Source organism: Narcine bancroftii, chromosome 8 (genome assembly GCF_036971445.1).
Source record: "Narcine bancroftii isolate sNarBan1 chromosome 8, sNarBan1.hap1, whole genome shotgun sequence".
Taxonomy (NCBI): Eukaryota; Metazoa; Chordata; class Chondrichthyes; order Torpediniformes; family Narcinidae; genus Narcine; species Narcine bancroftii.
In genome coordinates, this window is record NC_091476.1 from 103,584,517 (window position 1) to 103,611,661 (window position 27,145).

General features: G+C 44.2%; 1 protein-coding gene across 2 annotated transcripts in view; it reads left to right on the forward strand.

Annotated features, from left to right (window-relative positions):
* Window positions 1-1,760: 1,760 nt before the first annotated feature.
* LOC138741105 (cell surface glycoprotein MUC18-like) overlaps window positions 1,761-27,145 on the forward strand; it is a 144,764-nt gene continuing 119,379 nt past the window's right edge. Inside the window, exon 1 of one of the 2 annotated variants that reach the window (XM_069894668.1) lies at window positions 1,761-2,010. In XM_069894668.1, the coding sequence (XP_069750769.1) occupies window positions 1,824-2,010 (187 nt within the window). In that variant the 5' untranslated portion in view covers window positions 1,761-1,823. The remainder of the gene's footprint in view (window positions 2,011-27,145) is intronic. The other variant, XM_069894667.1, reaches the window with a different exon arrangement.

The window sequence follows — 27,145 nt, forward strand, 5'->3', positions numbered from 1 at the left end:
GACTGAGTGGTGGAATCCTTGAGAATAGAGACTGCTTTCTTAAGACATTGCCACTTGTAGATGTCCTCGATGGAGTGAAGTCTGGTGTCCATGATGTCACAGGTTGAATTAACAACCTTCAGGAATTTTTTTTTTTGCCCTGAGCTTTGGCACCTCCATACCAGACAGTAATGCAACAGGTCAGAATGCTCTCTATGGTACACCTGTAGAAGTTTTCAAGAGTCTTTAATGACATTCTGAATCTCTTCAAACACCTCACAAAGTAGAGCCACTGGCGAGCCTTCTTCGTTATTGGATCCTTGGAGATGTTGACACCTAGTAAGTTGAAGTTCTTGACCACTGCTGAGCCCTGAATGAAGACTAGTTTGCGTTCTTCTAACTTACTCCTGAAGTCCACAATCATCTCCTTGATTTTGCTAATGTTGAGCACAAGGTTGTTGTTATGACGCTACTCAACTAGCTGATCTCTCCCTCCTGTACGGTTCCTCATTGCCGTTGGTGATTCTGCTGACAACCGTGGTGCCTTCCACAAATTTGTAGATAGCATTGGAATTGTGCCTGGGAGTCATGGGAGTATAGTGAGTAAAGGAGTGAGATAAGCACACATTTCTTGGGGTGCGCCTGTATAGATAATCAGTGAGGTGGAGATGTTGTTTCCAATTCATATTTACTGTGGTCTTCTGATGAGAAAATTAAGAATCCATTTGTAGAGGGTCAGGGTTTGGAACTTGTTGATCAGCACTGAGGGAATAATGGTGTTGAAGGCTGAGCTGTAGACCAAGAGCAGTGCTATGTATGAGTTGCTATTTTCTAGGTGATCCAGAGTTGAGTGGAGACCCCATCTGACTAATTTTTATTTTAATTGAGATTTCTTTGAATCAATGTACCATTCAAACCCATGTACCTGGATCTGTGGGGCAGAATTCTGTTTTCTTGAGAAGTAAGTAATCTCTACTCCTCCAAACTCTTGCAATGTAGAAAGTGACAGAAAATGCCCAGATTGAATCCAAATTCTTTGGCCATTTTTAAATGGGGACTTGATTTCTGATTCCTGGCTCCTGGTTCAGGGCTACAATAATATTCCTTGGAATGGTTCTTTAGGCTTTGCGCGGAGCGGTGCTGCTCCATCGACACCTTCATTGTTTCTCACTTCAACTGCGATGAAGACTCAGCCCGCGATGATTGAAATGGGCAACAGAATCTAACTTTTGATTTTTCTCTCTAACTTGTGAATTCAAAACGCACGTAAACATAAAGAATTAAAGATGTGAACCGGGGGTGGGGGACCCCAATTTCCAGCATTTTGCCTCTGTATCCCCGAGAATTGGAATCAAAAGGATTCGCACGTCAGGTTTGACCTGATAGGATTCGAGCGGTGATTCCCCGGGATGGAAGCGAAACGCAAGGCACTGTCCTCTGTCGCCGAGCGAGAACGCACCAGTGTCCCACACTTGGGTTTAAACAGCCGAGCATCGGAGCTGCCAACTCCAGGCAACCAACAAAACCCCTCTGTGACCAGATCTTTGCCACTCCATTCGAACGTCCCACTTCACCCTTTCCCGTCTCTCGCCTAAAACCTGCTGGATCTCCAATATGTTCCCAGTGATCGACCTGCTTCGCTCTCAGTCAATGGAGCCTGAGAAATATTGCCAGCACTTTAGGCTTGTCATTCGCATTTCCAGCATTCGCAGTGCGGTTGCCGCCTGATGTGTTCGTGGTGGCTACAGTAATGCAAATTGTTATCTTCACCTGTGTTCAGTATTATTGATTCTACGGCAACTGTCTTCCCGTTACATGGATGTACGGCATTCGCTGCTTTATTTATGCGGAGACTCGTTCCTGTGGGTGGGGTTTGGCTGTTCTCCAGTGCCTCGCCTCACTCCAGAGCGCTGCCTCTGCCAGTCTCTCATTCTTCTTCCTCAGCTCTCGGTGGAAACATGTCTTCGGCGGTCAACTCGGGGCGTGCATCCGTTATCGGGAGCCTGCTGGCACTCCTCCTTCCGATCTCAGGTAAGAGATGCTCAGAGCCGGCTCAGCCCGCCCACCGCTCGGCTGTGGGGGACAGGGAAGGCGGGAGGGAACTCCCTGCTCCCAGGTGTCTATTGATCGCGGGTCCGCCACGGAAACCAACAAATTGGATCCGAAGGGGGGAGGGGCAAGAATTTGTGGAATTTTATAGGGAAAATATTGATAGTTTGCAGAGGGAGGGAATGTTGTGCTTGATTTGTTTTGAGGTTTCAATTTTTATTTGCAATGGGAACCTGCAGTTCGAGCGCTTTGCTGATGGCTCGAGTTCTGAGGAAGGGGCTCCTATCCCGGGAGCGGTGGCTGAGTGGCGGGACACCCAGCACCGAGATTCCTCCGGGATGGGCGCCGCAGACGGATGCTGTAACTTTTCCCTGCCGTTCCGAGGCTTCAGAGATGCGGGATCCCCACCCCCACCCCCACCCAGCCCGCGCCTTGTATCGGAGAGGCCAGCGGCGACAGCGCTGGGAAGGAGCACGGGGCGCTGCAGGGGAAGACAGCGGAGTGAAAGGGGGCAAGACAAGCAGGGGAATGTAACGACGAATCGAAACATCGGGCAAAAAGAAAAGCAAAAGGACCGAAAAACGGGCGTTTCGAGAGCTGCTGGAGTCCGGAGAATCTTTCACAATGTGACTGCCAGGCTGAGGAAATTGGTCCATTCACCTGGAAAAGAAACTTCACGTTTTATGTCCAACTTCAGCATCAAGATCATTTGTGGGGCTGATTGGGCGGATGCATTGAGATGGTTTAAAATCTATAATAAATTCTCAAACCCTCGGATTTCATGTTCACTTTTTAAAGTGCTCTAACGTTTGATGGAGTGGAGGAGAGAGAGTCTGGGGGAGATGACCAGAGGATCTGTGATAACTCTGGGAACTGCATTTTCAAATAAATGACATCCTTGCTGATTTTTGTTCTTAGATCTTACCATTTATGTGTGTGGCGCTACTTTGCCCCCAGCCACATCTCTGAGTTTTTGAATTTGGGGAGTCTTAAATAGGCTGTTGGCTACTCCCTGGTGGTGTGGCGGCGGGGCAGACGGCCAAAATAGCGCCGTCGGGGGTTTTCCCTTCCTCCCAACACGGGGCTCAGAAACCCGCGCTGGGGGACTACGTTCTCAGCGCGGTTCTCAGCCAGGTCCGGGCGGGGAGTATAAGTGCAGCCCAGCAGCCTGCGATAAACTAGTCTAGTCACTGAGCTCAACCCGTCTGGTTGTGTGTGTTCTTTCAGGAGTAGTGTAGCCTCTGATACAATTGGTGACCTCGACTGATTCAAACGGCGTTGAACCCATCATGAGCGAGCCTGGGATCAGCGCTATAGCCGTGAAACTGCCTGAATTCTGGGTTTAGGAGCTGGAGACCTGGTTCGGCCACGCGGAGGCTCAATTTCACCTCCGCCAGATTTCATCAGACACGACCAAATTCTACCATGTGGTCGCTGCCCTGGACCAGGCCACCACCAGACACGTGCTGCCCCTCATTCAGCACCCACCGGCCGAAGACAAATACGAGACCATCAAGCGAGTGCTTACCGGATCCCTTGGACTATCCAGGCACCAGCATGCCACTCGGATGCTGCACCTCGACTCCCTGAGGGACAGGTCCCCGATGGAGCTGATGGACGAGATGCTCGAGCTCATGGGTGATCACACCAACTGCCCACTCTTTGAGCGCATTTTTCTCGACCATATGCCCGGGGACATGTGGTCGCTGCTGATCCAGGAGAGCTTCACCGACCCAAGGAAGGTCACCCAGAAGGCCCAAGTGCTATGGCTCGCACGATTCCCGGAGGGTTCAGTGGTCCAGCAGGTCACAAGGCATGGGCATGGCCATGCCAAGCCCACCCCTAGCACTGCAGTAGAGCGTCCGGCCCCTGCAAGGGCCCCCAAGAGCATAACCAAGGCCACAGCATCTGCTCTAGGCCTCTGCTTCTACCACCAGCGCTGGGGAACCAAGGCTCGGAAGTGTCATCAGCTCTGCTCGTTCCAGGGAAACGAGCAGGCCGGTTGCTGTTAATGGCTGTGGCGCCTGTCAAAGGACACAGCCTCCTCTATCTGTGGGACTCAGTCAGTGTCTGGCGGTTCTTCGTTGACACTGGAGCCCAGATCAGAGTAATCCTGGCCATAGCTGTCGATTCCAAGAACCGACCTCGCAACAAAAATCAAGACGTATGGAAACAAGTTAGTCCACTTCCAGATCGGCCAACAAAATTTTGCGTGGAGGTTCACCGTCTTGTGCCTCCTGACTGCTATCCTGGGTGCAGACTTTCTCCTCGCACATGGGCTGCTGGTGGACATTCGAGGTAGGTGCCTGGTGGATGCCCATACCTTCCAGGCTGTTCACCTCGACGCCTCCTGCTCGGAGCAACCACAGATGGCCACGATCAGCACGCCCAGAGACGAGTTCCAGCGAATTCTGGACAAGTTCCCGGCCCTCCTCAGGCCACAATTCTCCGCTGCCTCGCCACACCATGGGGTGTTCCACCACATCCACACCCAGGGTCCACTGGTTCATGCAAAGAATGCCAGTTCCCGCCTGACAAGCTCCAGGTGGCGAGGGAGGAGTTTTCTCGCCTGTTGGAAATGGGGATCATCCGGTGGTCCGACAGCCCGTGGGCCTCACCACTCCACCTGGTCCTGAAAGCTTCCGACGGCCCTGCGGAGACTATCGACAGCTCAATGAGGCAACAGTTCCTGACCATTACCCCATCCCTCACATCCAAGACTTTACAGCCAATCTGCACGGTGCAAGGGTTTTCTCCAAGGTTGACCTGGTGAGTGGATATCACCTGGTGCACTCTGAGGACATACCCAAGATGGCCATCTCCACCCCCTTTGGCTTGTTTGAATTCCTGCGCATGCTGTTTGGGCTCAAGAACGCCGCTCAGACGTTCCATCATGGACTCTGTGGGCAGGGACTTGGATTTCGTCTATTTATTTGGTCGACATCCTTATCGCCAGCAAGGACTGGGTGCAACACAAGGCTCACCTACGTGTCCTTTTCTCCCGGCTGGCCGACTTCGGCTTTACCATCAACCCGACCAAGTGTTGGAAAAGAGTCCATGTAGTTCCTGGACCAGACCATCATGGCAGAAGGAGCCACGCCTGCCACTGAGAAGGTCGCCGCTATCAGGGAGTTCCCACACCCGGACAGCCACAAAGGGCTGGAGGAGTTCACAGTGGCAGAGGCATCAACAGAGAGTGCCATATGCAGGTTGGTGTGCGAGTGGGTGAGCATGGTGGCCTTTGCGAGGACATCCTTGGTGGCCTCGAATGTGGTGCAGGCTTTACAACTGCTTCATCCCGGGAGCTGCGCACATCATGCAGCCACTATTTGCCCTCATCGCAGCCAAGAACAAAACGATCGCTTGGAACCCAGAAGTCTGCACTGCATTCGAGGCCACCAAGGATGTCCTTGTGAAGACCACCATGCTCACCTACTCGCACACCGGCCAGCATATGGCACTCTCTATCAATGCCTCTGCCACAGCCGTCGGTGCCATCTGGAGCAGCAGGTGAATGGACATTGGAAGCCACTGGCATTCTTCAGCCACCTGCTCCACCCACTGGAACGCAAGTATAGTGCCTTCGACGCGAGTTACTGGGCATGTACCTGGCGGTGCAGCATTTCCTCTATTTTTTTGGAGGGGAGGACTTTTACCATCTTCACCAACCACAAGCCCCTCACCCAGGCATTCATGATGGCAAAGGATCCCTGGTCAGCCCGCCAGCAGCATCACCTCTCCTTCATGTTGGAATTTACCACTGACATTCAGCACCAGGCAGGGAAGGGCAATGTGATTGCTGATGCACTCTCGTGACCGGCCATCGCGCTGACGCCCAGCCCTGACTTCGACCAGCTCACCCGGGATCAGAAGTCTGATGAGATGAGGGCCTTCAAGACCACCATCACGGGCCTGTGGTTCTGACACCTCCTGACTCCGAGCGGTGTAGGCACCATCCTGTGTGATAACTCCATGGGCACCCTGCAACCAGCTGTGGTTCCCCAGCAGTGGCACAGGCAGGTCTTCCGTCACATCCATCGGGTCCACAGTCCGGGTGGTGGTAGAACAGTTCATGTGGCATGGGCTGCGGAAGTAGATTGCGGGCTGGGCCAGAACATGTACCCATTGGCAGACGTCCAAGTTGCACAGGCACACCAGGGTGCCCGTACAGGAGTTCGAGCACATCCGGGAATGGTTCAGACACATTCACGTGGACATTGTCGGGCCCTTACCCATTTCCCGGGGTAACCATTACCTGTTCACGATGGTGGACTGCTGGCCTGAGGCGATCCCGATGCCAGACGCCTCCACCAACTCTTGCTCCTGAGCACTGTTGCATGGTTGGGTGACTTGGTTTGGCGTCCCGGGTCATTTCAGCGATCAGGGCGCCCAGTTCACATCTGCGCTCTGGGCACAGCTCGCCAACAGATTGGGGATCCAGCTACACCGCACCACGGCCTACCTCCCGCAGGTCAATGGACTGGTTGAACATCTGCACCGCCACCTTAAGTTGGCACTCATGACCCGCCTCACCGGTCCCGACTGGGCGGACGAATTGCCTTGGGTGCTTCTGGGCATCCACTCCACGCCCAAGGAAGATCTGCAGGCATCATCAGCTGAGCTGGTCTACGGTGCGCCACTGGCACTACCTGGTGAGTGCGTCAACACACCTCACAATCCCCAGCGGTCGCCGCATGAACTACTTCCTCCTCTCAGGGCACACTTGGACTCATTTGAACCCTCACCGTCGCCCAGGCATGGAACCTGACCTTCTCACGTTCCCGGCAAACTACTTTCTGCGGAGTACATTTTCGTTCGGCGGGGCCTGACTGCAGCACCTCTGCAGCGACCATCAGAGGGGCTGTACAGGGTTGTACAGCGTTCCGGCTCTACTTTCACGCTGGACATCGGCAGCAGTTGGGAGCTGTTTACCGTGGACAGGCTGAAGCCAGCGCTCCTCAATCGCACCGAGCCCGTGGTCGTAGCCCAGCCCAAGAAGTGAGGCTGCCTGGTGAAAAAGGACATTGGTGCCGGTTCTGGGGGGAGGCTGTGTGGTGGCCCCTCTTGTAAGCCACGCGGCAGGGCAGCCGGCCAAAATGGTGCTGTTGGGGGTTTTCCCTTCCTCCCAAAATGGGGCTCAGAAGCCCGCGCTGGGGGACCATGTGATGCCTGGGTGACATCAGCGCGGTTCTCAGCCAGGTCCGGGCTGGGAGTATAAGTGCAGCCCAGTAGCCTGCAATAAACTAATCTGCTCACTGAGCTCAATCCATCTGATTGCGTGTGTTCTTTCAGGAGTAGTGTAGCTGCTGCTACAGTGGTTTTGATCGGTTATATGGGAATAGGATTGTGCCCTGTGATAAAGCAAACCTTAGGCTTTTACTAAAAACTTTTAACTCCTCCCTCAATTAATTAGGAGTAAGCAACTAACTGAAGATTAGATACAATAAAGTTTAATTCCACAAATTTAGCCTTTAAGCAGGAGGTTGAAAGCTGAGCAGCCGACCCCAGAATCTACACTGGACTGCACATTCAACAGCATTACAACAATACAGCCAATCTGACTTTTCTGTCTCTCCCAGGGACTACCAATTCACTTGTTCCCCTTTCATTTTTATACTTTTTCGCAGTTGAATGCCACTTGTTCTAATTTTGCTGTACTATTGTCGTGCATTACTAATTATAGACCAGTTTTATCCAGTTTAGATGTTCATTGTTATTCAATTTGATTTCTCTCGCTTACATGGACTCTGAAATGACATTAATTTTAATTCCGGGGACGTTTCATCATTTCAAAAATTATTTACCATTTTTGATTCGAAGGTGCACATTCCCAGTCAGTGTGTTACCAGTCACTTTGCTCAGCTTTGGAGTCAAAGCAATTTTTCAGTAGATATAATCTCCTTTGCTATGTTGATATGGTTCTCAGGTGATTGATTGTCTTTGGTACGGAATTAAAAGCAAAGCTTCTCCCTCCCCCTCTCCTCAAACTTTCTCAAATTGACATTGCCACAGTCCAGAGAGATGAGCGGGGGCTGGTGAGCAACTCCTTCAATTGTGATAGTGGTGCATGCTCCTTCCACCAGGGGTCAGGTTTTAGGTTTCTCAGAACAGGACAACCATCTCACCCAGATTCATTGCCAAATTTTGTACTGGCCAATGTGCCAAAACTGTCGCCTCCACCTGATTTTTCCCTGTTACTCTGCAGTTTGTGCCTTTGTCCTGCGTGTCTTACTTGATGCACTATATATGAGATATTTACTGATCTGCTCACAAAACAATCTCTATCAATGCATTTTCTAAGAACATGGCAAACTTGAACAAGAGAATAGTGTTTTAATGCTTAACTATTGGGGTATGCATGAATGCTCCTTTGAACTATTTGGATAGTTACTGTGCCCCACGTTGCTAAATATTCAATGTCTGTTGTTATTGCTAAATTCAAAAGCTAGAAGTTCACAGAATTTTAGAACTAAAGTGTATCGTAATTAGATTAGGCTAGGCAGTATCCCACAAAGGCATAAAGAATTGGTTCCATATCTCCCAGTGGAGCTTCCAGCACTTAGCTGGTGCAATAGAACTTTGGCTGGCTTGGTGGCGGATGTGTGTAGAAAAGGAAGACCAGAAAAGGGAAAGAAGGAGAAAATTGAAAATAAATTAAGCATTGGATAAAAGAAAATCGTTAACAAAAATTGTGAACAAAGTTTGACCACAAAGGCATAATGGATATTAATGCTAAATTATAAATTATAATTTGTGTAACATCCTTAGACTTTAAGAGTGTATTGGAAATTCTGAATTATATTTTATAAGTGACTCATATCATTGAGGAAATGCTCACAAACCTGCTTATCTATTGACTATGAAAATGTTGATTCAGGGAAGTGAGAAAAATTCAATATTTTAAGTTTGCAAGAAGACCAATTTGCAAGAAATCAATTTAAAGTGGCTTAGGAATTGGCTATATCTTCATGCAATGAAACAATACTTTAAATTCATAAAAACACTTAAAAATTGTAAGATTATTTCCCAGTCTCTGCTTTACTAAAAGTAACATCTAGATTTGAACTTGTGCACTACTTGTATTCCCCATAATTTTCTTGATGTACAGATTGCTTATTTTACAGAAAAGACCTCTCCAGTCCAGGATCCAATATTCTCCACAACATTAGACATTTTTGTTTTATTTTAGTTATTGATTTGCCTTTTGCACCATTTAAATAGAGCCATAGAACATTACAGCACTGAAATAGGCCCTTTGGCCCTTCTAGTCTGAGCCAAACTATTTTTCTGCCTAGACCCACTGACCTGCACCCAGTCCATAGCCCTCCATGACCTTCTCATCCATGTACCTGTCCAAATTCTTCTTAAATGTTAAAATGAGCCCACATTTACCACTTCAGCTAGCAGCTCATTCCATGCTCACCCCACACTCTGCGTGAAGAAGTTCCCCTTAAACTTTTCCCCTTTCACTCTTAACCTATGTCCTCTGGTTTGTATCTCACCTACCCACAGTGGAAAAAGCCTACCTACATTTACTCTATCTATCCCCCTTATGATTTTAAATACATCTATCAAATAGCCCCTCATTCTTCTACACTCCAGAGAATAAAGACCTAACCTGTTTAACCTTTGCCTGTAATTCAGTTCCTGAAGTCTGGGCAACATCCTAGTAAATCTCTGCACTCTTTCAGTTTTACTGATATCTTTCTTGTAGTTAGTTGATCAAAACTGCACACAATACTCTAAATTTGGCCTCACCAATATCTTGTATTGAGGAGGATTGGAAGTATTTCCTTTTAATCTCAATAAAAATTGAATTGGATCAAGAGTAGAAGTAGTGTAACATAGGGCAAGTTGCAAAGGGAACTCCATTTGGTAGCTATTCACGCCTGCATTCCCATCCTTTACCACATCTTTTCCCTTTCTTATGTGTCATCCCATGGAATGTTAGTCAGTTTTAATTATTAGCAGAGCCAATTTAAGAGGAACCACTGATGAAGATTGGACATGAAACTTATCAGGATCAGGGGGGGACCTTTGGGCATCCTGCTTCCTCGTTATATTTTTCTCATATGTTTTAGTTTTTCTTGTGGGTTTCTGGTGAACGTATCAATTAAATTCCAATGTTGCTGTATTTTTTGTTAAATAATATGCACTCTGTATGTCAGAAACACAAAAGTTTTGTGATGTTCTATAAAGAAGCTGTTGGACTTTGGACCTAACATGATCCAACAGGATTGTAGGGATGCTTGAGGGACCGCGTAAAGTATTGGCTTTTAGCCATTCTCTTTGACCAACAAAGGCTGACCAAAAAAATGTGAATCTCCTCGCCAGAATGGTTGCTGCTTTTGTGTTATAATTTGGCTCTGATGGAGACCAGCATTAATCACTGTATTTTGATCTTTCTGTTCTTATTTATTGTTTTTTAATGCCTTCAGAACCTATTTTATCATATGCAAAATACAATTGAACAGGGTAACATATTGGCTGTTAAAGGATCTGGATTTAAGCACAATACCTTGTTAGACAGTGAATCATGTGATTGACATGCCTGAGTTGTAGCAATTGTCCATGGTTACTTGCTGTACCTTTCTGCAGAGAAGGGCCATGCCAAGCTTTTATTACTCATCTACTGTGCAAAGAACCAAATACATCAAGGAACTGGATTTTTCAAGCTGTTTTCACATCAAGCTTTACAACATGGCTTACATGCCTTTCAGATCCCCCCCCCCCCCCCCCATCTAGAAATAAATGAGTGTTTGGCTTGTTCATTAACCTGCACCATCTCTTTGTAATTGTTTATCTTGTAAGCAAGATTAACCCCTTCATTCCAGGAATCAAACAAGTGAAACCTTCCATAAAAATACATCCACTCTTAAGTATGGAGACCAAAACTGTTTGCCGTATTCCAGGTGCAGGCTCACTGACCTGTGGAATTTTATTTTTCAGGTTTCAGATTTATTGTCAGAGTACATACATGACATCACCTACAACCCTGAGATTCTTTTCTCCTGCAGGCCAGGCAGAATTACCACTTATTGGTAGTGCAAAAAAAACCCCTAAACTGTGCACAGTATGAACATGTAAACAACTTACTGTGCAATACAGAGAGGAGAAGAAACAAAGTGCAAAAGTCAGAGTCCTTAAATGAATCCCTGATTGAGTTTTTGTTGAGGAGTCTGATGGTGGAGGGATAGCAGCTGTTCCTGAACCTGGTAATGCGAGTCTTGTGGCATACCTCTTTACTGATGGTAGCAGCGAGAACAGAGCGTGTGCTGGGTGGTGTAGACCTTTGATAATTGTTGCTTCTCTCTGACAGCAGCGTTCCCTGTAGATGTTCTTGATGGTGGGAAGGGGTTTGCTTGTTATGTCCTGAGCTGTGTCAACTACTCAAGAGTAATATTGTCTCCATACCAGACCGTGATGCAGCCAGTCAGCACACTTTCCACCGCACATCTGTAGAAATTTGCTAGGGTTTCCGAGGTAATACTAAACCTCCTCAAACTCCTGAGGAAGTAGAGGCGCTGATGTGCTTTCTTCACAATACCATTAGTGTGTTGGCTCCAGGAAAGATCCTCCAAGATAGTGATTCCCAAGAACTTAAATTTGCTCACCCTCTCCGCTATTCTCTCAGTGATCACTGGATCATACGCATCTGGTTATCCCTTCCTGAAGTCAACAATCAGCTCCCCGGTTTTGGTGACATAGAGTGCGAGGTTATTGTTGATGCACCGTTCGGCCAAGTTTTCAAGGTAGGAAGAGAGTTGAGGTTTCAGGTTCATGAAGAGACATTGACATGAAATATTGTCTTTGTCCCTCTTGCTAAGGCTGCTGGCTGAGTTGGTGAATGCTTGTAGTAGTTTCTGCTAACAGATTTAATTCTTCTTCATAGCTACACTTTCCTTGTAAAACTCTTTTTCATCCTCTCCTGCCCATTCGCATAGTTCCTGTCTTCAGATGCCTCGAATTGTCCTCAAGCTGAGGTCTGACTTGTGTCGCTTACAGTTTTAGCCAAGTCTCCTGGCTTTTAAATTCTGTGCCCTTGTAATAAAGCATAAAATGCCCATTTGCTGCCTTAACTACCTTGTCAACCTTTGCTGCCACATTTCTTAATTTTAGAAAGGAGCAAAACATAAGCATCGTGAACTGTGAGTAAGATCATAATGAGCAGTAAGGAATTAAAGACCTGGCGGTGCAATGGGTTGGTAGGAGGCAGATGAAAAATTAATGCTGAGTAATGCAGAGTGTTGTATTTTGGTTGGCAAGTAAAATGCAGCAATATAAAATAGAAGGCAGAAATCCAAAAAGCATACAAGGACAGAGAGGTGAGTGCATATTTGTTGAAAGTGGCAGGGTGGCTTTAATAAACGATTGAGAAATAAGCTTGTGGGATCCTTGGATCTATAAATGGAGTTGAATGATGTAACCATTCTGTGACTTATCAATGGTCTGTGGCAACATGCTCCAAGGACTTTTTGTTCCTCCAGACTACTCAATATCCTCCTGTTTATTGTGTGATTTCCCCAGCCCTTTATTCATCCTCCATTTCTCCAGATGAAATTCTATTTCTAACTTGTCTACCTCATTAAACAGTCTCATCTCTTACTTTTCCTAATTTTTTTTTCACAGTCCACCACACGGTTGATTTCGTGTCCTCTGGAAATTCCTTTATTCTGCTCTATGTTTAAGACTAAATTATTAGTGTATACCACAAGAAGCAAGGGACTAAGTAATTACTGTGAAACCCCACTGATAAGAGCCTTCTTTTACAAGAAAAAAATGTCCAGTTTCTCAAATATATCCATCTAGTTTTTTTTTCCTGAGGTGAGTGTTTTAGACATAAAAGTCCTTCTCCAAATTCCCATTGAAATCTTTGTGCCCTAGAAACCAAGAGCAGATAATGGTTAAGAGTTCATATTGATAGCAATTTGAAAGTGTCCTCTGCTGGGACTGCACCTGGAGTAGATTTGGTTTTGGTCTCCATGTTAAAGAAGGATGTACTGGAAGATGGTGAAGGTTCACCAGCGTGATTCCTGTGCTGAAGGGTTTGATACATGAAGAAAGGTTGAACAGGTTAGGTCAATGTTCCTTGGAATATAGTAGATTGAGATTCTTATTGAAGCACATAGGATTCTAAGAAGGGATGACATGGTCCATGATGAGAGAATGATCCCCAATGATCTCAGTCAAATCAGTGAAGATTGGTAAGAACTTCTCCACAATCTCCATCAGTACTGGAGCACCACAGGGGTGTGTTCTTAGCCCTTGCTCTACTCACTTTACACCTATGACTGAGTGGCTCAGTACAACAGTAACATCATCTACAAATTTGCCGATGATACCACGGTAGTGGGTTATATAAAGGAAAGAGATGAGTCAGCGTACAGGATGGAGATTGAAAACTGGGCTGAATGGTGCACCAACAACAACTTTGCACTCAATGCCACCAAAATTAAGGAGCTGATTATTGACTTCAGGAAAGGAAAGCCAGAGGTATACAATCCAGTGATCATTGGGGATCAGAGGTGGAGAAGGAGAGCAAATTTAAGTTATTGGGAGTCACTATCTTGGAGGATCTTTCTTGGACCCAACACACTAAGAAAGCTCGTCAGCACCTCTCCTACCTCAGGAGTTTGCAGAGCTTAGGTATGACACCAGAAACCCTGGAAAAATTTTACATATAAGTGCTGCCCAACTGCATCATGGTCTGGTCTGGGGACACCAATACCCTTGAGCATAAAGCCCTCTATAAGGTGGTGGACACAGCCTAGAACATCACAGGCAAAATCCTCCCACTATTGAGAACATCTACAGGGAATGCTGCTGTCAGACAGCAGTAGCAATCATCAAGGATCCACACCACCCAGCACATGCTCTGTTTTCATTGCTACCATCAGGAAAGAGATACAAGTGCCACAAGACTCACACTACCATGTTCAGGAACAACTGCTATCCCTCCACCATCAGACTCCTCAATGACAAGCTCAATCAGAGACTCATTTAAGGACTCTTGTGCACTTTATTGATTTTCTTCTGTTCTTTCTGTATTGCACAGTCATTTTGTTTACATTCATTATCTGTTTACAGATCTTTGTTTGTTTATGTTTATGCTCTGTACAGTTTATTTTTTGCACTACCAATTAGTGGTAATTCTGCTGCTCCCAGAGGAAAAAGGAATCTTAGGGTTGTATGTGATGTCATGTATAGTACTCTGACAATAAATCTGAAACTGGAGAGAATATAAAATATATTGAACAATCCTAGTGGGGTTATCTGTTCCAAGAGATTCAAAATAAGGAGCCACACATTTCAAAAGGTGATGAGGACTCTACTTTCTCAGAGGCCAAAGGAAAGTCCCCAATATCCCATACCAATTTTTATAGCTGCACCGTAGAAACTATTCAGTCTGGATGCATCACAGCTTGGTACAGGAACTACTCTGCCCAAAACTGCAAGATACTGCAGAGTTGCGAATGGAGCTCAAGCCATTGTGCAAGCTAACCTCCCCTCCTCTGACCCTGTCTGTATCTCCCACTGCCTTGAGAAAGCTGCCAGTATATTCATTAATCTTACCCCGGTCACATTCTCTTCTCACCGCTTTCATCTGGCAGGATATACATGAGCGTGAAAACACAAACCTCCAGATTCATGGACAGTGTTTTCCTTGCTGTAATCAGGCTCTTAAATTGACCTCTCATTGACAAAAGATGATGCTCTGTACTATTTAACAGTACATTCTTTTATCCTTCACTTGGCCTTAGTAACACTAAACCTTGCACTTTTGTTTTATTATTGCACTGCCTTCTGTATTTAAAGTATGGGTTGACCTGTCTGAATAGCATGCAAAACAAAGATTTTCACTTTGCTGGGTGGTGATTCTTGGTTACACATAACAATAAAAAAATTCAATAGAATTCAAACATTTTTTTGCTTTGATAGTCTTGAGTCTCGAGAATTCTTTACTCCAGACATCTGTGAAGGGTGAATTATTGGATACAATTGTGACTGATGTTGACAGACATTTAAACTGGAAGGGAGTTGGGGTCTTTGGGAAGAGAGAAGAAAGTAATGTTGTAAAGATTGGATCAGCCACGATTTTGTTGAAGTTTGGAGCAGATTTGGAAGTTTAAATGGTCTGCCTACTTCTGTTCCTGTTTTTACTGTTCCTGTTTCAAGCTAAAGTAAGAAGGAATTTATTTACCACTCAAAGAATTTGAAACACTTTTAAAAACCAGAAAGAAAAAGCAATGATATTCTGGTGCCATTTGGCTGGTGTGATGGGATTGCTGTACTTTATTCATTGGAAGGATGAATACAATGCTTTGCCGTTTATAATGTACATTGAACTTCTGATCTATGGTTATGTTTTTGTATCCATAACACTTAGCACATTCATTCTGGTGAGTACAGAACTTTGCAGGTGACGTCAGATTTCAGATTTATTGTCAGAGTACATACATGATATCACATAAATCCCCAAGATTCTTTTTCCACTAATTGGTAGTGCAAAAGAAAAAAACTGTAGATAATGTACACATGTAAACAAAAAATAAATAAAATGCAAAAGTAAGAGTCCTTAAATGAGTCCCTGATTGAGTTTGTGGTTGAGGAGTCTGATGGTGGAGGGGTAACAGCGAGATATCAGAGCGTGTGCTGGGTGGTGTGGATCCTTGATGATTGTTGCTGCTCTCTGTCGGCAGTGTTCCCTGCAGATGTTCTCAATAGTGGGGAGGGTTTTACCTGTGATGTCCTGGGCTATGTCCACTATCTTTTGGAGGGCTTTACATTCAGGGGTATTGGTGTCCCCATACCAGACCTCAAGCAGCTGGTCAGCATCAGCACACATCTGCAGATATGTGCCTGGGTTTCTGGTGTCATACCAAAGCTCCACAAACTCCTAAGAAAGTAGAGTTGCTGACGAGCTTTCTTTATGATGCAATTGGTGTGTCTAGTAATCAGACATACTCTCTTGCTTCCTGTCACATTTAATTTCAGAGCTGAAGTTTGGAATGTCTCAGTTGACCACCCTGATTATTCATAGTAAACAATCAGTGCTTGAATTGATTCTTACCTTTCTTACAATTGCTGAAATTGTGTAAAGCAGATGAGATCATGAATTACAGTGGATATGCCAGTTCTGTTTTAAACTCGTGGATTTGAAGGAGAATGACTGGTCTCACCCACGTGACACTTAGCCATTGAGTTGATTTGCTTCCGACACCCCTGTTGAGAACTGTGGATAATGATCATCAAAAGTGCATGGTTTTAAACAGCAAAACAGTTTAAAGTCTGCAGTACTGTATCCATTTCATATTTGATAACCTTTTTAGGATTCTGGCAATTAGAGATTTGCCAACTAATTTGATCATAACTGGAAATGGTAGGCTTTCAGGGCACTTGCTCCAGTACTGTTCATTGTCCTGAAGTGGACGTATCTTTCTTTCCTTAATTTATTTTACTGTTTAAGGCTCTAAGGTTTAGATACAATAAAAAGTCTGTGTGTGGGGGAAAGATGGAGAGAAGTTGTATGGGAGAGAGAGAGAGAGAGAGAGAAGAGGAGAGAAACTAAAGAGGCCCGCCAAGCCTCCTCGGAAGCAGGTAAACTTACTGGGCATGCTGCACCTGGGGAGCCTTTCCCACTGTACCATGATTTATCTACTTCATCTGGAACCCGACATTTTAAGGGGGGTCCTGCCTCCAGCGGTGACATCATGAGGACAGTGAAATCATAGTGGGAATAAAGCACATATACGCTCAATGTATAAAAGACTGTGGGAAAAATCTATCACACTGGGCTTCAGACTGTTCAAACTTAGGTCAAACCCACAGACCAACATTATTCCCCAAACAATAGAATATAACAACAATTTGCATAGCATTACCTTTTATTAGGTGGCTTGTGATGATTTAAAGCACAGGTCCACGCTAACAGCCCCGCCGGCCGCGCTCTGACAGCCACGTCGACTGCAGTTACATTTCACAGTGCGGCTGGCCGCGCTCTACCAGCCATGCTGACTGCACAGTGACAGACTGATGCAAGCATGCAGGCATTAACAGAACCTGGTAATTTGAGTAAACCATTCACACCGCCACAGAGTGATTAACGAATTAATTCGGCCGGGCTCTGATCCTTTCCCCCCCAAGAGTCAGTTCCTGGTTGATTTTAACTTGCCCTGCCCGGTTAGGATGTTTCTCCCACCACGCGATTACAGGTACAGACTCATTAAATTACTTGGTTCAACCCAATCTACTTGGCGATGTGAAAGGGGCTTTTTGATACTTCAGAAATAGAGTGGAAACAAGAAATCCCTCCACAGTGGAGAACTGCTCAAGAAGAAACAATGGGAAGTACTTTAAAGTTCCAGCCAGGATTGAAGCAGAAAAATTTGAGAGTTTATGGATGAAATGAGGAGATGAATGGAAGCCAAGGTTTGTATATCCACAGAGTTTTAAAAGCTGTTTCAATTTTTTTCCAAAATGTAAAGCTTCTGCTTATCTTGTTGGACGTCACTACTAAAAGCCAGGATGTAGTGTGGACCGGGGTTTTAAAATCATTGAGGGTGTTGAGGAAACTGCACACTAGCTCTCTGCTTTTGATCTCTTCTGTTCTGGGTTTAGAAGGAGTTTGTTAATTTTAGAACCAGTTGATTAAGTTATCAGTCTAATTTGATGAAGCATATTTTGACAGCGTGTCAGGAGCATGTTTTTCAGGCCAGACAGTGAGCCACTGTTTGCTCGAGGTTCTCAGTGCCTGTTGGAGATTCAGTGCTTTGTGTTTCTATTTTATGAAGCAAATTTAAATTTAGACATGCAGCACGATAACAGGCCCCTCCAGCCCATGGACCTGTGGCCCCTGAATACACCGATCAACTTACAACCCCTTACAAACCCATATGTTTTTGAAGGGTGAAAGGAAACTGGAGCACCCGGAGGAAACCCACACAGGCACGGGGAGAACATAGAAACTTCTTGAACCTGGATTGCTGGCATTGTAACAGCATTGCACTAACTGCTGTGCTAACCATGTCACCCATCATACACAGCTAAAATCTAACCCTGTTTTAGCTCTGGATATTAAAGCAATCTATACATAGTGTGAAGAAACTCTAAAATAAAAACTGAAATGATGTTATGGAATTATAAATGAGCAGAACACCAAGCATTAGAACCTCACCTTCATGCATGGCTCACTTTTCTGTGGCACTCTCCTAGTGTTCACCCTCGATCCTCAAACCAAATACAAAACAACTCCATTTTCTGTGCTTGGTTGTGTATGGGCAGAAATCTGATACTTACTGAGACTGCAAGATATCACTTGTTATTGAGGCAAGGGGGGATGGGGGTGGGGGGCTTCACATCTGTCCCTTTGACGTATTGCCAGCTGCAAACGCACTCAAACTCATTCATTCGAGTGAGATCACTGATTCTGTGAGAAAATGGAAGTCATTTACTTGGAGTTAAGAAGAACATTCCTGACAATAGCCCAGGCCTAAAACATTGGTGATTCCTGACAAAGAGTTCAGGTCCAAAATGTCAGTTACCCTTTTCTACCTTTGGACACTACATGACCTGCCGAGTTTCTCCAGCACATTTGTGTATTGCAATTGAAGAAGTTTACATCAATTTTTTATTGAGCACTTTATGGTGTACAGATGCATGTTCTCACAGCTCAAAGTTTGGGGATCTGCTCTGTCTCACGGATCAGCTAAAGCAAGTGCTCATTCTATAACAGGTAAGTGTGGCGGATTTTGGGTCAATCCATCTACATGGGTTAGTTTGTTAATTAGTAGGTCACATCTCCAGAATGGAGGACCTTCGCCTTCCCAAGATTGTGTTATATGGCGAGCTCTCCACTGGCCACCGAGACAGAAGTGCACCAAAGAAGAGGTATAAGGACTGCCTAAAGAAATCTCTTGGTGCCTGCCACATTGACCACTGCCAGTGGGCTGATATCGCCTCAAACCGTGCATCTTGGCGCCTCACAGTTCGGCGGGCAGCAACCTCCTTTGAAGAAGACCGCAGAGCCCACCTCACTGACAAAAGACAAAGGAGGAAAAACCCAACACCCAACCCCAACCAACCAATTTTCCCTTGCAACCGCTCCAACCGTGTCTGCCTGTCCCGCATCGGACTTGTCAGCCACAAACGAGCCTGCAGCTGACGTGAACTTTTACCCCTCCATAAATCTTCGTCCGCGAAGCCAAGCCAAAGAAAGAAAAGAAAATTCTTTGGATTCAGTGAAGAAAATATATGCTAGAACCTTAAAAACAGAAAATCCTGGAGATACTCATCAGGAGAGGTGGTATCTGTGGACAAAGAAACTTAATTAACTGGGATAGTGGGAAAACAAGCATGTTATATGAGTTGCAGAGTGGGGGACGGACGGAAGGTCCATGATAGGGTGGAGGATAAAGTTATCCAAGTAACTCATTTGCTTTCGTTGCTGCTTCAGAGAGGAGCGTTGCTTATTGTTCGAAAGGTACCAGGGCTATAGGTTAATTGGGTGGAAATTGGGCAGCGCGGACTCGTAGGCTGAAATGGCCTGTTACCATGCTGTATGTTTAAATATATATTTTTAAAAAACTGATCATAGCTGATCTGCCTGGATGCCTGTCCAAAGCAATAGAAATAAAGCAGTGTGAAAGAGTTAAATTGTGAGATGCAGAACACAGTTGATGGAAATCTGAAATTAAAAATGAATGTTTCTGATTTCTGGCATCTGCATTGTTTTGATCTTCATTCATGGAAGGACGAAGTACTGAAGCAGAGACAGGCATGTGGTTTCAAAGTAAATTTCTTGAACCTACTTTGGGATATTAGGAAAGAAATTCTGCCTATTTTCTCATTGGCATGAGAGCACTCTTCTGATTTTGGGAGTTTGCATTCATCATTACATGGTGCCCACAGTCCAGTTTTGGGTTCGACTAAAATACCAGTCCACTGATATGTTGATGCAACAGTCTTTTCCCATTATCAATGGCTGCTTCAGCAGTGAAATAAAATGGAATAAATAAAGCTTGAAATTACCATTAAAATGTTGGGCTGACATTTGTGATCTGTCTTTGATGCAATTGCTCAATATGTTCAACGCATGTCAGAGTGTCTCTTCATAAACCATTGAGTGTTTTCCAGATATTTTTCTGATTTTGAGATGGAGGGGAGAACGAAGCTGGAACTTTCAAACAGCAGCTTCTGCTTTGAGCCTGTTTCGAAGAAAAGGGATTCATTGTGCTGGCCGTGGAATGCAGCTGAACTCAGTCCCATTTACCACTTGCCCTCTCTTGTACTCACATAATTCACTGTATTATGCATTAGCTATATCCTTGAGGCAGGCTGACTTAGCATGCGTCACACTGACCCCCAGCTGGCAAAGACTGAGCCAACCATTCCTTCGTATCTGAGGTGGTTACTATTCTACTTTAAATGTAATACTTTCTCAATAGGGCAAGATAAATCCAATCCGATTGAAGTATAATTTTATCTGACAGTGGACAGACTGTTGCCCACTTATGAAATTAGAACATCCAGAATATTGGAGTTGGCAGCTGTTTTGATCTGCAGTGACCCTACTTGCTGGGTCAGCGATATTTGTGGATTTGGCCTTGAGGTAAAGTATATTGGGTGGAAAGTCATCCATATCGGAATTACTCCAGTTTAGTGGCTGACTTAAAGGTGCCTGTAATTGATTGCCTTATAATCAGTTTAAGTTGGCAGTTTCCCTGTTGATTACATTAGAGAGAATACCATTCATAACATTATCTCAATGTTAAGCACTGTGGAAACTGAGACCAAAATTGTAAAGAGAATTTCTCTGTTAATCTTCTTGGGCTTATGATGAATTCATGAGAGGTACTGCACACATTGTAAAGGCAGTGGAAAGTATAGAGCTATACAGGAAATCTGCAGTTGATAAGGTTTATTGCAGTCTGCAAAAGTGTTGGAAAACTTAGCAAGCCATGCAGCATCCATGGGAAGCAAAAGGCAGTAGATCTTTCAGGCCTAAGCCCTACATTGAAAATCAGGCAATTACCTGAATAAGGTGGGGGGAGAGGGGAAGGGGGTGGAGCACAGGCCAGCAGATAATATGTGGATAGAGGTAGGAGGGGGAAGAAGACAAAGGGGAAAGGTGATGAGGTGGTATGGAATTGAAGGGGTTGGCCTCTGGGAGATCCTTACTGTGGGAGTGGACAGAGTGAAGGTGCAATCCTTCAATCTGTGTCCAGTCTCCCCAATGTAGGGGAAAGAAGCCTAATAGCCTGAATATGCCTGAGATTGTCTGATCTCGGAAGCTAAACAGGCTCAGGTCTGGTCAGCACTTGGAAGGGAGACTGCCTAGGAACTCCATGTGGTGTAGATTTCTGTGAGGGGGGCTGGACAAAGTGGCAATCCTCAGCCTTACGGTAGACAAAAGTTAAAGAATTTCATGTTTGTTGCATTCTAAATGTAGTATTATGTGACCTGTACATCAGGAGCACCGGATGCAGTAAATGACCTTACAGGTTCACAGCCAGAACTGTATGGGCCCCAAATGGTGGTGAAGGAGGAAGTGCAGGTGCAAATGTAACACTTATTCCAGTCTCGGGAGTAGATACCAAGGGAACAATTGGTGGGAAGGGATGACTGGACAAGGGAGTTATAGATGGAGCAATCCATACGGAAGGCAGAGAGGGGAAGGGAGAGGAAGATGTGTCTGGTGGTGGTATCCCATTGTAGATTGCTGAAATTGAGGAGAACCATTTGTTTGATGCAGAGGCTTGTGATGTGGTTGGTGAGGACAAGGAGAAATCTATCCTTGTTGCATCAGGGGGTGGGGGGAGTGGGAGTGGCCAGGGCATATGTGTGGGAAGTAGTGGTCATGCAGACAAGGGCTGAGTTAATGGAAGTAGAGGGGAAGCTATGTTTTCTAAAGGAAGAAATCTTAGATATCCTGGAATGAAAAGCTTCATCCAGGGAGCCGATATGGAAGAGAAGGAGTTATTGAGAAAAAGGAATACAGGAAACTGAGTGGGAAAAGGTATAGTCAAGGTATCTGTGTGCAAATCAGTGAATTTACAGAAGATGTCTCTCGGAATAATTGAGAAAGGAGTGTGAGTTACCGAAGATGAACCAAGTGAATATTAGGGCGGGGGGAAGATGGCAGCAAAGTTGATAAAATTAACGTTCATCATAGATGCACGAGGCAGACCAATGTAGTCGTTGGTGTAAGAGTTGAGGAGACTTGCCTGTGTAGACTTGTAACATGGATTGCCCCACATATCCAACCAAAAGACAGACATACCTGGGACACAGACGAGAACCCATTGTTACATCTTTGATTTGGAAAAAGCAGGATGAGTCAAAGAAGAAGTTACTGAGGGCGAGGACAAGTTTTGCCAGGCGGTGGGGGGGGGGGGGGGGGAGGGTGGGGGGTGCTGGTTAAGTCTGTAATCCAGCAAGAAATGGAGAACCTTGAGAACAGAATTCTCAAGTTGGATGTCATTCACAGCTGAACTAAAGCTCTGAGATAAGTAGCCCTAAGTGATCCGAAGATATGGCTGTAATAATACATACCAAATCCCCGTCTTTGTGTAGCAAGGGCTACTCTAAGAAAACTTCAATTTTTCTTTTACTGATGCCAATGAGCTTTTGTATAATGCCTGTTCAGTTTGCTTTTATTAATTTGTCATGAAATAATTTTCAAACTCTCAACTAATTTTTAATAAGAATCAAAATTTTCCCTTTTTATTAGGGGTTCACTTCAGTACTGGGTTTGATCCACGTCTGTTATGATTTATAGTTTCTCATTAGGGATGTTGTTGCTTTGCCAGCTAATATCTCACGAAATGTGTACGTGTCTGTCTATAACCTCGCATATTCCAGACAGGACTCAGTTCGATTTCTTTTTGTCTTCTGGTGCTTTTATTTGTTGCCAGTTTCACAGCAGTTGTTGGGGATGGGAAGAGATTCCTATCTCTGGAGCTGCAGGGTTTCACAAACACACAAGGTTTTCAGGTCCTTTCCTCTGATTCCTACTGCTGTCTACTCAATATTAGTAGAAAAGAGGATAAAACCTGATAAGTTGGTGAAGTCTTGATGGAAATGTACCACCAAGATGCTGACCATCTAATTTCACCTCAGAAGGTGGACAGAGAGAGGGGTAGCAGCTAGTGAAGGAAGTTTAAAGCAGGGATTGAAAACAATGGATTTAATCCTCCCAAAAATTGAAAGCAATCTTATTGAACAAATATTTGATGCCAGACAAATGTTATCATGTTATCATATTAAAGCAATCCCATGAGACTATACCAGTTCGATCTAATCTCCACACTTATTTTCTTAATATCTCCACTTTTTCATCTGCCCATTAACTCTACTATAATTCTCTTACCACCCACTTACACCAGGGGTAACTTGCAGTCACCAATTCACCTGTTAACCAGCATGTCTTTGGAATGTGGGAGAAAACTGAAGCTCATAATGGGGGCAGAGGGGGCATACCAAGTGGTCACAAGGAGGGCAAACTCCATACAAACAGCACCCAAAATCAGGATGGAACCAAGGTCGCAGGAACCATGTGGCATCTGGAACTCCTGTTGATCCATTGTCCCACATTAACATTTTGGAAATTGTGTCACCTTTTTTCTTTCTCTAAATCCAGATTTCAACCATCTCTGATTCTTCTGAATTGTGAGTAATTTTTTTTTGCTTACGTGATCGTAACTGTGGTCTGTTACCGGATCACACCATTTGAAAATAGCTCTGTCCATCTTCTTGATTTGTTTCATACAACTGGACAGATTTACCATCACAAGAATTCTTCAACTATAAATGAACCCTTTGTTCTCTGTTCACAGTCCAGAAATCTTTCCATCTTTTTCTTTAGCAGTCCACAACCAGCTGCTACTTACATTTGTGAAGTACTGCTAGATGTCTACAGGATTATATAGAAACATTTTCACCCTTTTCTCCTCAGAACTTAGTCAGTCTGAAAATCCAATAAAATTGCGAATACTGGAAATCTAAATTTAAAAAAAACCAAAGTGCTGGAAATACTCAGCGGGTGGAGAGAGTAAAGAGTTAATGTTTCAGCCCCTTCCTCTGATAGTTTTACTTTTGTAAATTATTACCCAGTTCATGTTTAATGCAAGAGGCAAATCATTTTGTTTTTAAACAAGAAAGTTTGCAGACCCTATAACTGCAGTGCAATACACAAAAGTGCTGGAGAAACTCAGCAGGTCACATAGCATCTGTAGGAACCAATGCTTCAGGCCTGAGCCCTTTGTGAATTTTGTTTGTTCTAATCAGCCAATTCTATGGATGTGCTTTGTTACATGTGAAGGACAAGGAAAGTTGCTGAAGCTGAATGTCATAATAATGTGCCTCATGGTGCAGTTGAAGAGTAGTTCCCCCATAACTGAATTATTTCTTATTTGCTTGGAGCATTCTATACTCCCTTTAATAGTAGATTGTTATGATAAGGTACTGTATATTTATGGAATGAAATATTTAATAATCTTGCATGAAGACTATTCCCACCATCCTTAATCCACGCATTATCTACTGTCTTTTTGGTTTGCTACTGTTGAGTTCGTCACTGCAGGAAACCTCGCCAGTCCTTTCCCTCAACTCCACCCTCACTCCTCTCCCCAGCTCAAGTTCCAGTCAACCAGCTAGATAGTGCACCATGGTAGAAATTGCTTTCTGCTGTGATGCTTGCATGGTCCAGTGGCCTGCCAACACTTGCTCTCCCCGCGCCTAATACTCTTGAGTATGACTTCAGAAAGAACAGGAAAATATTGGATGGAATAAGAAAAGATGTCTGTTGGGGTCAACTGAAGGAGAAAATTAAAGCAAAAAACTGCAACTATCAGAAATCTAAAAAAGAAGCTGAAAGTATTCAGCTCATCCAACAACATTCATGTAAGTGAAACCAAGTTAATGTCCAGATTGTTTCTTCAAAGATGTTCTGTTTTCGTTAAAAATGAAACAGTGCTGTAATGCGCGTCGAAAGAACCAGAGACTTGTTGATCCAATCCAAGGCTTTTATGATGGAGCATGTCACAAGTAGGTCGACCAGTCCAGAATGACCTGGTCTGGCTAGGAGCAATCCTTTAAGACCTGCCAGTAGGTATGGCTACACTCTCAGCCAATCACAATCATCCTACACTACCATCTGTACATATGTACATATACACATTGGTGATAGAATCTGTACTATCACAAGTGCTTTAGCATTTTCTTTGTATAAAACAAGTTTGTAGCCAAAAGGTCCAAAAGGAACCCCTCATTAAAATCCTCTTTTAAATTTCTTCTTAGTTTTCCCTCTTCCAATAACTTTACTCCAGTATTCGCTAATCCTTGCAAGTAGAATTTCCCATCTCTGTCATTGGTACACTGTAAGTTCTTTATGTCTGGAGTGACCTTTCTTTTTTGGTACATTGAAAGTACATACAGTAGTCTTTTCTGTACAAACAGTTACTATTTCTCTTTAGTCCCTAAAGTCTCTCAGTCAGATTTCTTGTTCATAAAGTCCAAATTGTGTTTTTCCTCAGGCTAATTTATTGCCCTTGCATTTTTGAAGAATTGTGCATTTTACTCTTCATATTGTTATGTTCACCTACACCAGTGGTTTTGAACGTTTTTCTTTCCACTCACATACCACTTTAAGTAATCCCTATGCCATCAGTGCTCTGTGATTAGTAAAGGATTTCTTAAGTTGGTATGTGAGTGGAAAGGGAAGGTTAAGAATCACTGCTCTAGACCCAATTGTTACTGAAATATTTTGCTTGAAAAAAATTGTCATTGGCCCATTTCCTTTGCAGTTATGAATCCGTGCACATAACGAGTCAATTAGGTACTATTAAAAGAGTGATTTTCAAACTTTTTCTTTGCACCACATACCACCTTAAGCAATCCCTTACTAATCATGGAGCTCCTATGGCATAGGGAATACTTAAAAGTGGTATATGAATGGAAATAAAAAGGTTGGACCATTGACCTACGCCCTTCATTGTCTTTCCATTCCTTGACTTACAAATGTTTGATTAGATGTTTTTGTAACACTACATGGGAATGTATTGGACAAAAATTATCCATGATGCATTCCATCCATCTATTTCCATTTACAGTAGAATCCCAATGAAAATTTTTTTTTAATATTTTATTTTTGATTTTCAAAGACTCACACAAATCCAAACAAATAACACAATCTCTCTCAACAATGGTATATAACATTCAGAGTCTGTTTTCACCCCTGCCAATCTCCCCCCCCACCATACCTTAATACCACAAGAAAAATATTATACAAATTAAACAAACACAAACAACCAATTGTCGGTAAAATCACAGATTCTTAAAGGAACTTAAGAAAACCCATAAGTAACTCGAAATAAAAAAAAGATAATGAACAAAATACAAGATCACGTCATCTGTGCCACGATCCACTTCATTTATCTAAATCATTCCACTACTGGCATGGATTGTTACCTTTCTTTTATTCAGAAGGGGATACTCCTGTTGACTGAGACTTACTCTTCCAATGCCTAGCTAATACACCTGCATTAAGAATACAAAGTTTAAATGAAAAAATGATAGTGCAAAATGTAAAGTAATTTGAAAAAAATCAGTATTGTAGTCCTTAATTATATCAAGTTCACTTTAATCAAGTAATTCTCGTAACTTACAAAATTTAAATTTGAACCCCAGTTGCTGACGCTGTAACAGTATTGCGCTAGCCGCTATGCTAAAAATGCTGCCGTCATAATTAACCCTGCCAATCTTGAGCTTGCAATTTTTTTACCTACTGTATATCCTGGCGCATAGGACGAACTTCAAAACTTAAAAAGTCACCTCAAAATCACGGGCCATCTTATATGCCGGGTCTAAAATCTGAACCTTAATGGATTTTAGATCTGGCACCACTGCCGTCTTCCCTTTCCCCCTCCATATCCCACTGGGTCTGACTCAAGTGACCTGGTCAACCCCTTGGCCCACTTTCCCTGCGCTGACAATCCAACTCACGTCCACGCATGTGGCGACAGCAAAAAGAATGAGTGCTCATTGAGGGGCATTGCTAGCTCAGCGGGGCAAACCTGAGCTTGTCCAATGAATTCTAAGTGCTCCACCGCGCGGTCTATCC